Raw genomic sequence first — 15,691 nt, 5'->3', positions numbered from 1 at the left:
CGGGTGTGGGCTCACTACACCCAAATAGATCTATCACTCATGTCCCTCGGTCCTACAATGAGGATTGATGGTCTTAAGCGTCGTACCCACCACTCACATGATATAGCAGTACCCTTCCTTAGCTAACCATACCACGTATAAACGTTTGTAAACAGATTGTAACATGTACTTCACCCCCGGAAGTTATAAAACCGAAAACAGTTAAAGAAAAGGGGAACATGAACTCACATTCTTGCGTCTTCGAATCACAGTAACTCAAGCTTCGCCTAGCGTACACGGCTACCTACAACGTACTATGATCTATTAGACGAGCGGGTCGTGCCTTGACTTGGTATTAATTAGTGTCTTTGAGTTACGTTCTTTGTGACTTCAATATTATTCCAAGTTATATAATTATTTGTTAAAATAATAAATATTTTAACTTAAATTATGTTTACTAAATTTTGGAATAATTGTTAAAACAATATATTTTAACTTAGTAATTTTCAAGTATTTATACTTGTATTTCCTTCCCAAGGATGGGGGTATCTTATACTTGTGTATTTTTGCCATGTATTTGGGGTCGTATTCCGGTGTGTATTTATACGTACGAGAATACGTGTCTTTATTGTATTCATTAAGTATTCTTATACTTAATTTCGTATTAATTATTCCGGAATATTATCTTTAATAAAAGTTCACCAATGTATATTTCCAAATATATATTTCAATAAATATTACATAGAAAAATTATTTATAATTTTCCTTTGGCAAAAAATATTTGTATTTTCATATAAGTTCCAAAATAATACATTTTCAAGTCTAACTTGGAAAATATATTTAAACTTATTTTTCTCCAAAAATGATGTATTTTATATTTATTTGAGAAAATATATCTGTAACCCCAAAAATATCGTATTTCATGTTTGTTGAGAAAATATATATTTCTTTCAAAAATAATATATCTTCTAAAAATTTCCAGAAAAATATATATTTATACTTGCCAAAAATAATATATTTTTCTCTTGTCAAAAATATGATATATTCTTGTAGTAATTGTAAAAATCATAATTTTATTCACTTGGTGTCCTAGATATTATTTGCCAAAATATACATATGAATATTATTTCCGGAGTATTTTTTAAGTTATATTCCTTGGTTCGGTTTCAATAATATTTTGTGTATAACTTGTATATTCATATTCTTGGAATTTTGGTAACATTTTGGATTGTAATTTTTGGTATTTTGATGAGTTATATTATTTCATGTCCTAAAATAATATAACTAATACATAAAGTATACAAATAATCACACACATGGTGTAAATATATATTCCCTAAATACATATTTAGTCACTTTTATTTATAAAAACCAACCTCCAATATTTATATTTTTGTAACCAAAAATTATGGCAAAGTTTATGTAAAAATATATGGTTTAAAAAACACTTGTAAATATTTGTTTAGAAATATTTTTCTAAGTGTTTAATTTTTAGAAAAATTTTTCCATAGTTTCCCCTAAAAATGGAGGTTTCCATACCTTGAAGGTATATCATTTTCTTTTGTAAAATCAACACAATCAATTCACAATCAACAATAAACAATCTTTACTTACCAATTTTGCCAAAAACATGTATAATCTACTACTTCATGAACTTGAAATTTCACAAAAATTTGTAGTAACTTACTAGTGTATCTAGTAAGTCTTGTTACCCTTTAAAGTGTGATTGATTCTTTAAAATCTTCATTTTTAAAGAAAGTAGATGTTTACAACTTATATTCATGTTTTCTAAAAAATGTTTCTTCATGGATCTTTCTTGTTACATAAGTGTTTCTACACTTTATTAACCACCAAAATAAGGTTTGTTTATGTAAGAACCAAGATCAAGTAAATCTTGTGTTTTTAACTTGGTTCCTTTGAAAAACCATCCATGAAGTTTTAGGTCTACAAGTATTACAACTTACTTTGATCATTATTTCTTCAAGAAAACCACATGTTCTTTCAAGTTCATGTTTCTTATGAGGATGATCTATGATCCTACAACACTTTCATCCTCTCATCTTGCTAGATTATGTTTTTAATCATGATCTAGCAAGATCATATGATGATCTACATCAACTACATGAATAAACAACAATCAACAAGAAAATCAACACATAAACAACTTAGTTTCTTCATTATTCAAGCTTATGTTCAAGTTTTATTCTTGTGATTCTTAGTGTTCTTCATGATATCATTATGTAATATCTTTTAACCACTTGAAATAGATGTAAAATAGCAAGATCAAAGTTCTTACCACTAGCTCAAGGCTAGGGATGATCAAGAGAAGATAAGAGATGGACAAAAGCAAATGAAAGAGGTCCTTGATCTTTCGAAAGCTCCTAGCTTCCTTATGCACCTTATATCACACTTGTATATGCTTGGAATGGATGTAGGATGGATGAATGACGGTGATGGTGGTGTTGTTGGGTTCGGCCGAGAACACAAGTGGGAGAAGGAGAGAGTTGTGTGTGTTTTAGTGTGTGTAGAATGAGAGTTATGGTCTTGCATGTTTACTTATAGTCCATTTTAACATTTTAACTCATGGATATATTTCATTAAAGAGCCAACATAATCCAATTTTAATTCAAAGAAAACCTATTGGTAGGGGCCATGTTGGTCGATTTCATAGGTGTGGGGGGGGGTATGTAGACTAGGTTTGTAACTAAGTTAGTTACTTAGGTTAAAAATCAAGTATGTAGTTAGGATTTAGTTACTAGATATTTTATGAGGTGTTATGATGTCCGGGGACCATAACTAGCTTGGTAATGTTAAAACAGTGCTTCTAGTAAAAAATTGGTGTTTCGGGTAGTGTCCGGTTGTTCGGTTGGTTACTGGTTCGTTAAGGTGCTAAATTACACAATTTTGTGTGTGTCACACCCCCAAAATCCACCATGCGGAGTATCACCGCTTGGAGGCGTGACATGACCAGGATCGAGCCACCAATCATATTGAATAACGTAATTAAGTAAATAAAACCAACCACAACATAAGTGGTGACCTAAAGAAGGTAACTGACTTTAAGTTAACAGCGGAAGCATAAAACATAAGTCCAAAACATAAGTTCATAGTTCATAAGTTTAAAGTCCAAAACGTAGGTTTAATAAGTTCATAAGGATTAAATGTTTAACATGAAACATAACGATCCATATTCCATAACAACCGCCTCCTCGTGCAAGCTCCGTAAGCATTTAACGACCTGTAAGGCATGTAACAACGAGTCAACAACAAAGTTGAGTGAGTTCACGTTTGGTTGTTTTGTTTTAAGTTGTTTCCGAAAACGTGGTTTGTCTTTCATTGGCGTAATTGCCGTGGGGGTTACCCCGTAGTTGAAAGTATAATTAACCAGTTCATTCTTTATAACCCAAACCATATCCATGATCAGTGGGGGCTTCCCCATGTGAACCACTAGACCGTACCATATCGACTACTAACGCAAATAATTTGTGCCCTACATCAGTGTCTATCATCACTGACAGTTTGCCATAGTCCATTAGTACACGCCCGTCCGACTGGCACGGTGTGAGGTTTGTTAAACCTAATAGCGCTATTAACTAATGAACCGCTCGCCATTGGCCTCGGCGATTAAGTCGATATAAATTGAGGGACTTCATGATAGAGTTTTGTCTAGTAAGTTTTAAGGTTGTTGTCCTACCCAAGGAGGACGAACGTATGTATTCTACCCAAGGAGAATACGCAGGATTAATATTGGCATCCTACCCAAGGAGGATGGCCGTACATATCCTACCCAAGGAGGATATGCAGATTCCTTTTTAATTCTTTAACCCATTCCCAACCACCGGGAATCCCATGCCTTAGAAAGTGTGTGAACTCACCTTGGTTTGCTCGGTTAGATTAATTACTCAAATAAATCAGGAAATCAAGCACGTCCTAATAAGGTACATATAACAATTAGTTTCTCATGCATAACACGTATCCTACGTACGGTTTATTTACTCATTACTTCTACCACATACCACACAATTCAACTGTCAAGTTATATCGCTAAGTTACATTATTTTACCCTAAAATAATATAACTATATCACAAATAAACGAGTATCCACACAAGTGTTCTAATATAAGATATATATATTCTAAATATATATTTATCAAATTTTATTTACGAAAATCATCCTCCGACACTTAGTATTTTGTAATAAGAATCATGGCGAAGTTTATTTTGAAAACAAGGTTAAAAATATGTTTGTAAACACTTGCTAGAAAAATCTTTTTCTAAGTGTTGGAATTTTAGAAAAATTTCGCCAAAGTTTCTTTTGTAAATGGAGGTGTCCATGCTTACTAGCATATCATTTTCTTTTCAAAAATTCATTCAAACAATTCTCAATCAATAATATACAACCTCTACTTTCCGAGCTTGCCAAAAACAAGCATAAACTATAAACTCATGAACTTGAAAATTTATAAAAATATGTAGTAACTTACTAGTGTCCATAGTAAGTCTTGTTACCTTTTAAAATGTGATTAGTTCTTTAAAAACTTTATTTTTAAAGAGTTTGTGTGTTTACAACTTCCAATCTTATTTTCTAAAAATATTTCTTCATGAAGTTTTCTTGTCATAAAAGTGTTTCTACACTTGTTTATCCACCAAAAATGTGATTAGTTTATGTAAGATCCAAGTTTTAATGAAACTTATATTTTTCACTTGGTTCTTTCGAAAAACCACTCATAGATCTTCAGATCTTTATGATTACAACCTACTTTGATCTTTATTTTTCAAGAAAACATTTATTCATTCAAGTTCATAGTTTATGTGTGGATGATTCCATCATCCTACAACATTTTTACTTTCTCATCTTGCTAGATCATGTTTTTAATCATGATCTAGCAAGACCATATGATGGTCCATATCAACAACATGAGTAAACAATAACCAACAAGCATCACAACACATGAATATCATGATTTCTTCATCTAACAAGTTTATGTTCATGTCTTCTTCATAAGGTTCATTAGTGTTCTTAATATTTTGACTATGCTACATCATTAACCACTTAAATAACATGGAAAATGAACGGATGTAAGTTCTTACCACTAGTTCAAGACTAGGGAAGTTCAAGTGAAGAAATGTGGTGGATAAAAGAAGATGAGAGTGGTCCTTCAACTTCCGAACACATCGAGCTTCGTTGTATGCCTTCTAACACCTATGTATGCTCGTAGAATGGATGAAACAAGATTGAAGGTGATGGTAGGTGATGGTGGTTTGCGGCCGTGACCAAGAGGGAGAGAGGAGAGTATGAGGGTGTTGTTGGTGTGTAGATGATGATGAATGAGGGATTAGAGGTTTATAAAGAGATCCTTCCAACACTCCTTAACCCTTTGTGTAATGTGCTTGTAAAGTACTAGACATAATCTCATTTTTAATTCAAAGAAATCAAGGGTGGGGGCTACTTATACAACCGGTTTTAGGGGGGGGGGGTTGGTCTAGTTGGGTTTCAATTGTTTAGTTACTAATCTAGTTAGAAATCAAGTGTTTAGTTAGTGCATTATGGTGTGTTATTAAATATATAGTGTGTTAGGGTGTTCGGGGACCCTAACTAGCTCAGAAAAATAAAAACAATGTGTTTGACAATATTTTTGTGTTCCGGGTAAAGTCCAGTTGTTCGGTTCGGTGTTGTTCCATTAAAGTGCTTAATTAATCCGTAACGTGTCCTATATATATATTTTTGTAACATTTTTAATTTTCAACACTCAGGAAAGCATAACGGACTATTTAGTAACTTTTCTGTACACAACTAGTATGTTAACAAGCACATGTAAGTATAACACAGAAATCTGAGAGCAGTTAAATGATTTAGCACAGTCATCAAGCACTTTAATTATCATTAATAAATTGTACGGATACATGAAATTATGAGGGTTGTCACAATGTGTTTTATGTTACCTTTTATGAGAGTTTTGATTCCTGACACTTAGGAAAGCATTGAGGATCATTTAATCATATTTCTGCATGACATTAGATTGTTTAAATGCTGATTTATGCTGAATTCAGCACATTAGGTGAGTTTTAGGCACTTTCCGGCACTTAAACTATCTCTAGGAAGGCAGTTTTATGATCCTTACTTTCCTACACACTATACTAGTGTAATACTTAATTTCTGGCCCATTCTAGGTCTTAATACGTCGTCTGTCTATTTACTGAACCCCGCCAGCACTTTCCCGTTTTGTCTGATAACTTTCCTAACTGTATTTAATGGATCAAATAAAGTCCTCATGCAATAATGATATGATATTAAGCAACATATGATGCACATGTATATGGCAATAATCAGTAAGCAGTTAATTGTAATTCAGCACAGTCATTAAGTACTAATCATGGTTTAATAGTTGTACGGATACCTGGGATTTTGACAGTTGTCACATTCTCCCCCTGTTAAGAAAATTTCGTCCTGAAATTTTAAGCCTTAGTACTAGCAGCAGGGGAGTTAGGGAATAAATGCGGGTATTTAGCTTTCATTCGGTCTTCACGCTCCCAAGTAAACTCTGGGCCGTGACGTGCGTTCCACCGAACCTTGACAAGCTTAACACTACTCCTCTGAGTCTTGTTAACCTTCCAATCTGTAACCTCAACAGGCTCTTCGGTAAAGTGGAGTGTGTCGTCAACGTGAACTTCGTCAGCAGGAATAACCACGGTCTCTTGTGTTGGACTCTTCTTCAGATTAGTTACATGAAATGTATCATGAACACCATTAAATTCTGCTGGTAGCTCCAACTTGTAAGCTACAGGACCAACCCTTTCCAGGATTTTGAACGGTCCGATATATCGTGGGTTTAACTTACCACGCTTCCTAAAGCGTGCCACACCTTTCCAAGGTGAGACTTTCAACAAAACCATATCACCCACTTCGAATTCCAAAGGTTTCCTTCTTTGGTCCGCATAGCTCTTTTATCATCACGAGTCGCCTTGATGCGCTCTCGGATCTGCATGATCTTATATGTCGTTTTTTGGAACAGTTCGGGACCAACCAGTTGTCAATCACCTGCATCTGCCCAGCATAACGGTGATCGACACTTTCGTCCATAGAGAGCCTCGAACGGTGCAGCTTGGATGCTTGTATGGTAGCTGTTGTTATAGGAGAACTCAACCAAAGGCAGGTGAGTGTCCCTACTGCCACCCAAGTCCATTACGCAAGCACGTAGCATATCTTCAAGCGTCTGAATTGTTCTCTCACTTTGACCGTCCGTTTGTGGATGAAATATTGTGCTCAGATTTAACTGAGAACCAAACGCTTCTTGGAAAGATTGCCAAATCCTTGACACAAATCTCCCATCTCTATCAGATTTAATTGAGATAGGCACTCTGTGACGTGCAATTATCTCTCTTAGGTACAACTCAGCTAGCTTACCAGTGTTATCCTTCTCTCTGATCGGCAAAAAGTGCGCAGATTTTGTCAGACGGTCTACGATTACCCAAATCGTATCATGACCTCTGGGAGTCTTTGGCAACTTCGTTACGAAATCCATTGAGATCTGTTCCCACTTCCACATGGGTATCTCAGGTTGCTGCAGAAGACCTGAAGGCTTTTGATACTCGGCCTTTACTTTGGCGCAAGTCAAACATTTTCCAACATAAGTAGCAACATCGCCCTTCAGTCTTGGCCACCAATAATAGTCTTTCAAATCTTGGTACATCTTGTCCGATCCTGGGTGGATCGTGTACCTCGATTTATGAGCTTCATCAAAGATCACATCTCTAAGACCACCAAAGAGGGGAACCCAAATTCGTCCCATAAAACACAAGGTTCCTTCCTTGTTGGGTACTAACTTTTTCTCCATCCCATGGAGATATTCATCCTTAAGATTCTCTTTCTTAAGAGCTTCCCTCTGCGCAGCACGAATACGCAACGAGAGGTCTGTCTGTATAATCATCTCCAAAGCACTAACCCTTATGGTCTTAATCATCTCTTTTCGACTTAGGGCGTCTGCTACCACATTCGCCTTTCCTGGATGATATTTAATTTCGCAACCATAATCATTTAATAGCTCAACCCATCGTCACTGTCTCATGTTAAGCTCTTTTTGATCAAATATATGCTGTAGGCTCTTGTGATTTGTGAAGATCGTGCATCGGGTGCCATACAAATAATGTCACCATATCTTCAAAGCAAACACCACTACGCCTAATTCCAAATCATGTGTGGTGTAGTTTTTCTCATAAACCTTTAACTGGCATGAAGCATAAGCGATAACCTTCTGTCGCTGCATCAGCACGCAACCCAATCCCTGACGCGAGGCGTCACAGTATACCACGAAGTCGTCGGTGCCTTCGGGTAGGGATAAAATAGGTGCATCGCAAAGCTTGTTCTTTAGCAGCTGAAAAGCTTCTTCTTGCTTATCTCCCCACTCGTACTTCTTGTCCTTTTGAGTAAGGGAGGTCAGCGGTTGAGCGATTTTAGAAAAATCCTCAATGAATCTACTATAGTACCCTGCTAAGCCTAGATATCGTCGGATCTCAGTTGGCGTCTTCGGAGTTTCCCAATTCTTGATCGCCTCGATCTTGGTGGTATCCACATGGATTCCATCCTTGTTTACCACGTGACCAAGGAACTGTACCTCACGCAACCAGAACTCGCACTTCGAGAACTTAGCATACAATTTCTCCTTCTTGAGCAGCTCTAAAATGGCTCTAAGGTGTTGTTCATGCTCTTCCTTCATCTGTGAATAGATCAAAATATCATCGATAAATACAATCACGAATTTATCGAGATATGGCTTATCAACTCGGTTCATCAAATCCATAAACACTGCTGGCGCATTTGTCAAACCAAACGGCATCACTAGAAACTCGTAATGTCCATAAAGAGTTCTAAAGGCAGTCTTGGGTATACTTTCTTCTTGAATCCGCAGCTGGTGATAGCCTGATCGAAGATCGATTTTGGAGTAGTAACTCGAACCTTGAAGTTGATTGAACAAATCATCAATCCTCGGCAAGGGATACCGATTCTTGATGGTTAACTTGTTCAGCTCTCGGTAGTCATTGCACATGCGAAAACTACCGTCCTTCTTCTTGACAAATAAAACTGGAGCTTCCCAAGTCGAGAAGCGTGGTCTAATGAATCCCTTGTCCAAAAGCTCCTGTAGCTGAGTCGACAACTCTTGCATCTCATAAGAAGCAAGTCGATAAGGTGCCTTGGCGACAGGCGCGGCGCCTGGAACCAAGTGAATATGGAACTCGACTTGTCGTTGCGGCGGCAATCCTGGCAAGTCTTCGGGGAAGACATAAGGATATTCCCTTACCACAGGGATATCTTCTAGCTTCGGCTCTTCGGCTTCTTTATCAACCACGTGAGCCAAAAAGGCAACACATCCTTTCCGCATAAACTTTCGTGCCTTCAAGCAACTAATAATCCGTAGAGGCGTATCATGCTTTTCTCCGAGCACTACTATTGTTTCTTCATTCGCCATCGGGATGCGAATTATCTTCTCATGACATACGATCTCAGCTCGGTTACTCGACAACCAATCCATTCCAACTACCACGTCAAAGCTTCCCAACTCAACTGGCAGAAGATCGAGTGTAAACTCGCGCTCTCCAAGCTCTATCACACAACCTCTAATTACTTCGCTTGCTTCTACTAGCTTTCCACTAGCTAGTTCTATGGAGTATGGAAAATCTAACTTACTTGCAACTAACCCAAGTATATTCTTAAATCCTAGGGATATGAAGCTATAATCGGCACCAGTATCAAATAGCACAGATGCAAAGTGTTGGTTGATAGGGAACGTACCAGTGACTACGTTCGGATCTTGACGAGCTTCCCTAGCTCCAATGTTGAAAACTCTTCCTTGGGCTTGATTATTCTTCGGGCAATCCCGCTTGAAATGCCCAACATCTCCACAGCTGAAGCAACCTTGTCTGTTTCCAGTACCGCCCTGATTGTTGTTGGCTCCACGGTTTCCGTTACCAGCTTGATTTCCAGAACCACCACGATTTCCATTACCGCCATTTCCTCCTTGATTGCGGTTTCCATAACCGTTTCCACCATGGTTTCCATTGCTATTTCCATTACCATTACCTCTCTGGCCACCATTCCCACGACCATTACCAGCCCAGCACGTTTCCTTCGAATGACCATTCTTTCCACAGTTTTCACACTTCCTAAACCTACACTGGCCGACATGATGGAACTGGCACACATCACACTTGGGCACGGTGCCCAGGTATCCTTTCCCCTTGCCTTCAGCAGTAGCAGCACCAGTCCTGACCTCGGCTGGTGGGTTCGCATCTCTTTTCTTGTTACCACTGTTGTTGTTTCCTTGGGTACCCTTCTTGAAATTCGAGAACTTCCTCTTGTTTTCTCCTGATGACTCGACATGAGTCTCCTTCTTCTTTCCCTCAGAGGTTGAAAACTTGTTCAATGTAATTGCTTCTTCGGTTAGTGCCACGCTCAAGTCAATGGCTTCAGTGACGTTGGAGGCTTCGAAGTAGTCACCATGCTCATTATTTGGGGCGCCAATACCCAAATGAAGCGTTCAACTCGCTTGAATTCTGGCTCTACCATGTAGGGGACAACACGAGACAGGTCATGGAATCTCTGTACATACTCAGCAATCTTAGGTCCATCCATTTTTAGATTCCAAAAACTCGGTTTCCAACTTCTGAATCTCAGCCCTTGAACAATATTTCTTGCGCATCAGCTCTTTCATCTCATCCCAAGTGATACCATACGCTGCAGCCTCACCTAGAGTCTGAACCTGAAGGTTCCACCATGACAGAGCTCCATCTAGGAATAGTCCTGAAATGTAAGTGACTTGATGCTTCGGTGCACACTTGCTCATCCGCAGCACAGAATCGGTCTTCTCAGCCCATCTTACGAAAGCTACAGCACCTCCGGTGCCGTCAAAGTTCAGAGGCTTGCAGTCAAGGAACTGCTTGTAAGTACAGCCTGTACATGCAACATCATTCACAGAAAGCATTAGCAAATGCACATGGAATGTCCAAACGTATTGTAATGTGTCTTTGGTGACTTAAACATTACCGTGAGGTGGGTTGTTTCCTGAGGTACCTCCGCTGTGTTCAGAGCGCAAGGCCTCATGTTGTGCAATTGCCTGTGAAATCCGTTCTTGCAGTTCTGCCTCTGTTGTGGGCAACTGAGTGTTCCTTCGAGGAGGCATCTTCTAAAAGAAGATTGTATAGGTCAGGTCTTAATTCGTATAATAACTATATAGTACGTATATAATAGCATATAGCAAGCATGTCATTTAGCATCACAATCAAATGATAAACATGAAATTTTAACAACGTATTTAATGAGAACATGGCGATTGAGCTTTCATTAATCATCGACCACAAGTATTGTTACATGTTTTACAAAATGCACCGTATTAAAAAGGAACACAGGGTCACACTACCATTGTCCAACAAGTCTATCAGTCTAGAAAAATCATACAATCAAAAGGTGGTCCCCAAAAGGCTTCACTAGCTAGGCTCAATAATGGTGCTCTCATCAAAAGCAATGCTACCTACATAAAACCAAAAACCAACTATGCTGATGGTGGTGGAGGAGGAGGTGGAGGAACAAAAAGCAAGCTGCGCACATGCACAAGCTTCTCCTCAAGCTGATAAACATGACGCAACAGATAACTGATCTGCTACTCAACGGTAAGAAATCGAGTATCAAACTCAGGGAACGGAGTGAGAGGTGCAAGAAGATGCGAAAATGGAGATGGTGATGAACGAGGGGGAACAAAAGCTAGCTGACAAGGACATGGTAAAGGACGCAATGTCATCTCAAGCTCCAAAATCCTACAACTCACAATCTCGAACTGAAGCTGAAGTGATAGAAGTAACTTATCCCGTGTATAAACAGCAAAGTGCGAGGGATGGTAGGGATTAGAAATCGGCATAGTATACGGTGGGAACCATCGAAATGGCTCATCAAGTGGTGAAGAAGTAAAATGAGCAAAGGGTGCAGACTGAGGTATATGGGGAAAAGCTGCCAAACCATGAGGCTCATGGCTAGGCTGCTGTCCAGAAGTGCCTTCCCTGGACATGGTGCGGTATATCCTGTAAGAAAACAATAGGTAGGTCAACACGGTGTATATCAGACTCTACTGGGTGAAAAGGAGCAACATCAGCGGGTGCGGGTGCAAGTAGAGGAGTGACTGGCTCAATAACAGGAAGGTCAGCGGGTGTAGGAACTGGGTCAAGTATGAGAGGTGCAATGTTAGGTAAGCAAAATGGAATAGGGTCGTGATTAGGTAAAGGCTCAGGAGCAGGTATCGGCTCAGGATCAGCGGGTGCATCAACAGGCTGATCAACAGGGACAAAATCGGGCTCAATTCGATGCTCAAAGTCATGTGGAGGGGACGGTGCAGCTGACATGGTCGTATCGTCATCAGAATCAGTGGCATAACGTCGCAATCCAACTGCCTGTAAGGCGGAAGATAACACAGACTCAAAGGAATCTGGGACAGAGTGTAAACTTGAGTCAGAGGAGATCTCAACAACAGGGATCACAGGAAGTGGACTAGCAACAATGTCCTCATCTAGCTCTCCATCACCATGAGCGTCATCAGGAGGCATCAACAAACAGATCAAAATCATCGTCAGAAAGATCATCAAAAGGAAAATCCTCAGGTGGAATAACCATGAGGGGAACGGGAGCGAGGATCGGTGCCACGATATGCTGACCATCGGGGTGACTGATGATAAGATGATCGTGAACTGGAATGGGAACAATGAAAGGATCCTCGTCTGGGATACCATCAGCAAGCGGTAAATCAACTCCAAAATCAGGCAACGTAAACGGTTGAAAGTCGTCGTCGTCGTCTGACATCATCTCTGGGTCGCTCTCAGTATCTGAGGTAAAGGTCTCTGGCTCACTCGCACTAGAGTCAGTATCCATGGGGTCATGGTCGTCGGACAATCCACTCTCGGATGATGACATAGTGTCTGTAACAAAACAATCACAATGTATGCACATATTTAACCACTAACATTTAGCATGCAAACAAAGACAATGTAATCATGTAATCATGTACTCTTATCATTCCTCACAAATCTTTTCTATCCTTCCTAGTCTCCCAGACTAGACCACCTAGTCTCCCAGACTAAACCAGCTAGTCTCCCAGACCAAACCAACCAAGTGACTGTGCATTGTGGTTCTGGTCTTTTTATTTGTAAAAATGTTTATTCCCTGGATCTGGGCGTTTCGTGTATGCAATGAAAACATGTTGTAAAAATATTTTCGTGAGAGCCCTAATGATTGTAGTCTAGACTCGAGAAGGAATCCTAGTTCGCTACAATCGAAGCTCTGATACCAAACTGTAACACCCTGACTTTTGCGGAAGCGTGATTATGTGTGACTTGCTTAATATCATTGCATTCAATCATAATAACAACTATATGATAAAACTGAAGATGTTCATCCATTAATTAACTTTTAAAAACATAACAACAACATTGTTTTAAAAACATAGAATTCAAATTCGAGTACAAACCATGCAACTTGTTTTTAGAGTTCACAAGGACTCGACAAAAGACATTAAATAAAACCCAATTTTGGAAGATGTGTCTCGTCTAGGATAAGACACACTAACCAAACCCTAAGACCATGGATGACATCTCTTATTCTCAAACAACACTTGGAACTTCGAACACTCGCCAGATCCACATTTACTTCCCTGAAATACATGTAGTTTGAAAACATCAACAAAAGTTGAGTGAGTTCATGAGTTGTGACATCTGTGCTTGTGATATCATTTTACAAACTCTGAATAATACAATATTAATAAAACAATGTTTTTGGTCCCAATGTTTGTCATTTATGTTTGGTTTTGTGCCCATGTTGATTTTTGATCGATTTTGAACTCTATATCGCTTTCTGGAAAGTTATACGCGAACTGATGCGTAAACGCAGTCAGTTTAACATGACAAACACTCCAGGACATCATCATAAACTTAACATACCTTAAAGGCTTTGGTATGGCAAAAACAAGTTTATTCGCTCTCAGGGACTAATTGCGTCAACTTGCAAAAGTCTGCCGTTTTGTAAGGCAACGTACAGTCCGGAATTTGATCATAAGTTAAACATACCATATATAACGTAAACATGGCTTTGAAATAAGCTTTGATAGGTTCGGTGTGCGAAAACATGCTTACATGATCTTACAGGGACTAAAAGTGTCAAAAACGGCGTAAGTTTGCATTTTCGCGCATATCTTACGTTCTAGACACATCTGGACATCCAAAATTTTTGTACACACTAAAATATTTTTATTTTAGTGATCAGCATGCAAAAAAATTCCATTCGTCGCTTAATTTGGTTCGTTTTTATGTCCGTTTGAGTTTCGTCGTAATTTAACGAACAATGCGACCGTACGCCCAAACGAGCCGACATCCGAGAGTGTTCCAAGCATATTTTGAGTCCTCTAAACTTCATTGACCTTGTAGAGCCTTGAAAATGGCTTAACGGGGGTCAAAAAGGCCTGAAATGGACTCGATTGCATGCAGGGACCTAAACTGTAAATTTTCAAAGTTGCTGATCTGGGGAGCTCTGGCGGGGCGCGTAAGCCCACCCCCAACTCTTACGCGGGGCGCCTGAGCAGCCCAGTGACCATAAACTCAATTTTAGCATTCTGTTGCAACTTCAGGGGCTGTTAGTGTAAATTCCTTGTGTGATGGGCAAGTTTATGTGCTCTCCAAGTAATACCAGCTGTCCCTAACACTTGTATGGCCAGATTTCATTGCTTAATGGCTAAACAAAACACTTGTGATGATCCTAGTGCATCACCACAAGTATAAATAGCCATCCAATTCACTTCATTCTTTGCTCATTCTCATTTCTTCTCCTCTACATCTGCTTGGAAGCTCTCTAAGCTGAATTGTGACTTTGTCTTCTTTGTTGAAAAGATAGCAAGGACCCTAAGTGAGTTTCTTTCATTCTTTTTATTGCTTTTTCCTTATGTAGTGTAGAAAGTCAAACGTTTGGCCAACAGTTTGACTTTCGGTTTTGGCCATCAATTGGTCAAGTCAAAGTTCAATTGAACTTTGAAACGTGATTGTAATCACGATAGTTATAATCCTTCGTGATTATAGCCGCTGATTACCACGTTAACTAGTTGTAGTGTCGAGTCAAAGTTTCGGTCAAAATGCGTTTTAACAGCATTTTGCAACGGAACTACTTTAGGGTATCAAAACACTTTGTTTTGATACCAAATGAGTAGGTTAAACATGTTTTGACATGTTTAACTCGACACTATTAGTTTAGTGCTTGTTTAGGGTCGTAAGTTAAACGGTCTAAACAACCGCTTACACTTCCGAACCCGACCCGTTTGGTCGATCTTTAGGATCCGACCAAGTTTAGTTAGTGATCATAGTTGCATAGGGAATAACCACTGAGGTTATACATTATGATCACATAGGATTTGGTTAGTCATATGCTTGTTAGCTTGTATGCCCATAGGAAATGACCAAAATGCCCTTTTGAAGCATAAATCCGTATATTGACTATGTGAACATATTTTTGACTTGTAATCTGATTTAGTAACATGTTTAGGGATAATTGGGCATGTAAGACTTGACATAGCACATAGATTACCATCCGAACATAGTTTTACGTGAACGACGCCTTATAGTAGCTTATGTTACCATAATGTGTCGAAACGGGTCAAAAGCACTTAGGTAGTCTTTCCAATCAGAATGTAGGGCC

At 38.9% G+C, this 15,691-nt stretch overlaps 1 protein-coding gene across 1 annotated transcript; it reads right to left on the bottom strand.

The window, feature by feature from the left end:
- Nucleotides 1-9,684: 9,684 nt before the first annotated feature.
- On the bottom strand, nt 9,685-10,540 carry LOC110945042 (N66 matrix protein-like). The gene is made up of 3 exons (XM_022186682.1): nt 10,472-10,540; nt 9,819-10,367; nt 9,685-9,705 (listed from the first exon to the last, which is right to left on the bottom strand). The coding sequence occupies exons 1-3, from the start codon at nt 10,538-10,540 to the stop codon at nt 9,685-9,687; spliced, it is 639 nt and encodes a 212-aa protein (XP_022042374.1).
- Nucleotides 10,541-15,691: the final 5,151 nt, after the last annotated feature.

This window comes from Helianthus annuus, chromosome 8 (assembly GCF_002127325.2).
Source record: "Helianthus annuus cultivar XRQ/B chromosome 8, HanXRQr2.0-SUNRISE, whole genome shotgun sequence".
In the NCBI taxonomy this organism is placed as follows: Eukaryota; Viridiplantae; Streptophyta; class Magnoliopsida; order Asterales; family Asteraceae; genus Helianthus; species Helianthus annuus.
Note: the sequence above shows the minus strand (reverse complement) of the source record. Positions and strands in the feature narration are given on the sequence as shown.

Coding starts and splice junctions, on each gene's coding strand:
- LOC110945042 (XM_022186682.1), bottom strand. CDS start 10,540: ATGGTAGAGCCAGAATTCAAGCGAGTTGAACGCTTCATTTGGGTATTG. Junction 10,368..10,471: donor CGCCCCAAATAATGAGCATG/GTGACTACTTCG, acceptor TCTGAGGGAAAG/AAGAAGGAGACTCATGTCGA. Junction 9,706..9,818: donor ATAATCAAGCCCAAGGAAGA/GTTTTCAACATT, acceptor TGCCGATTATAG/CTTCATATCCCTAGGATTTA.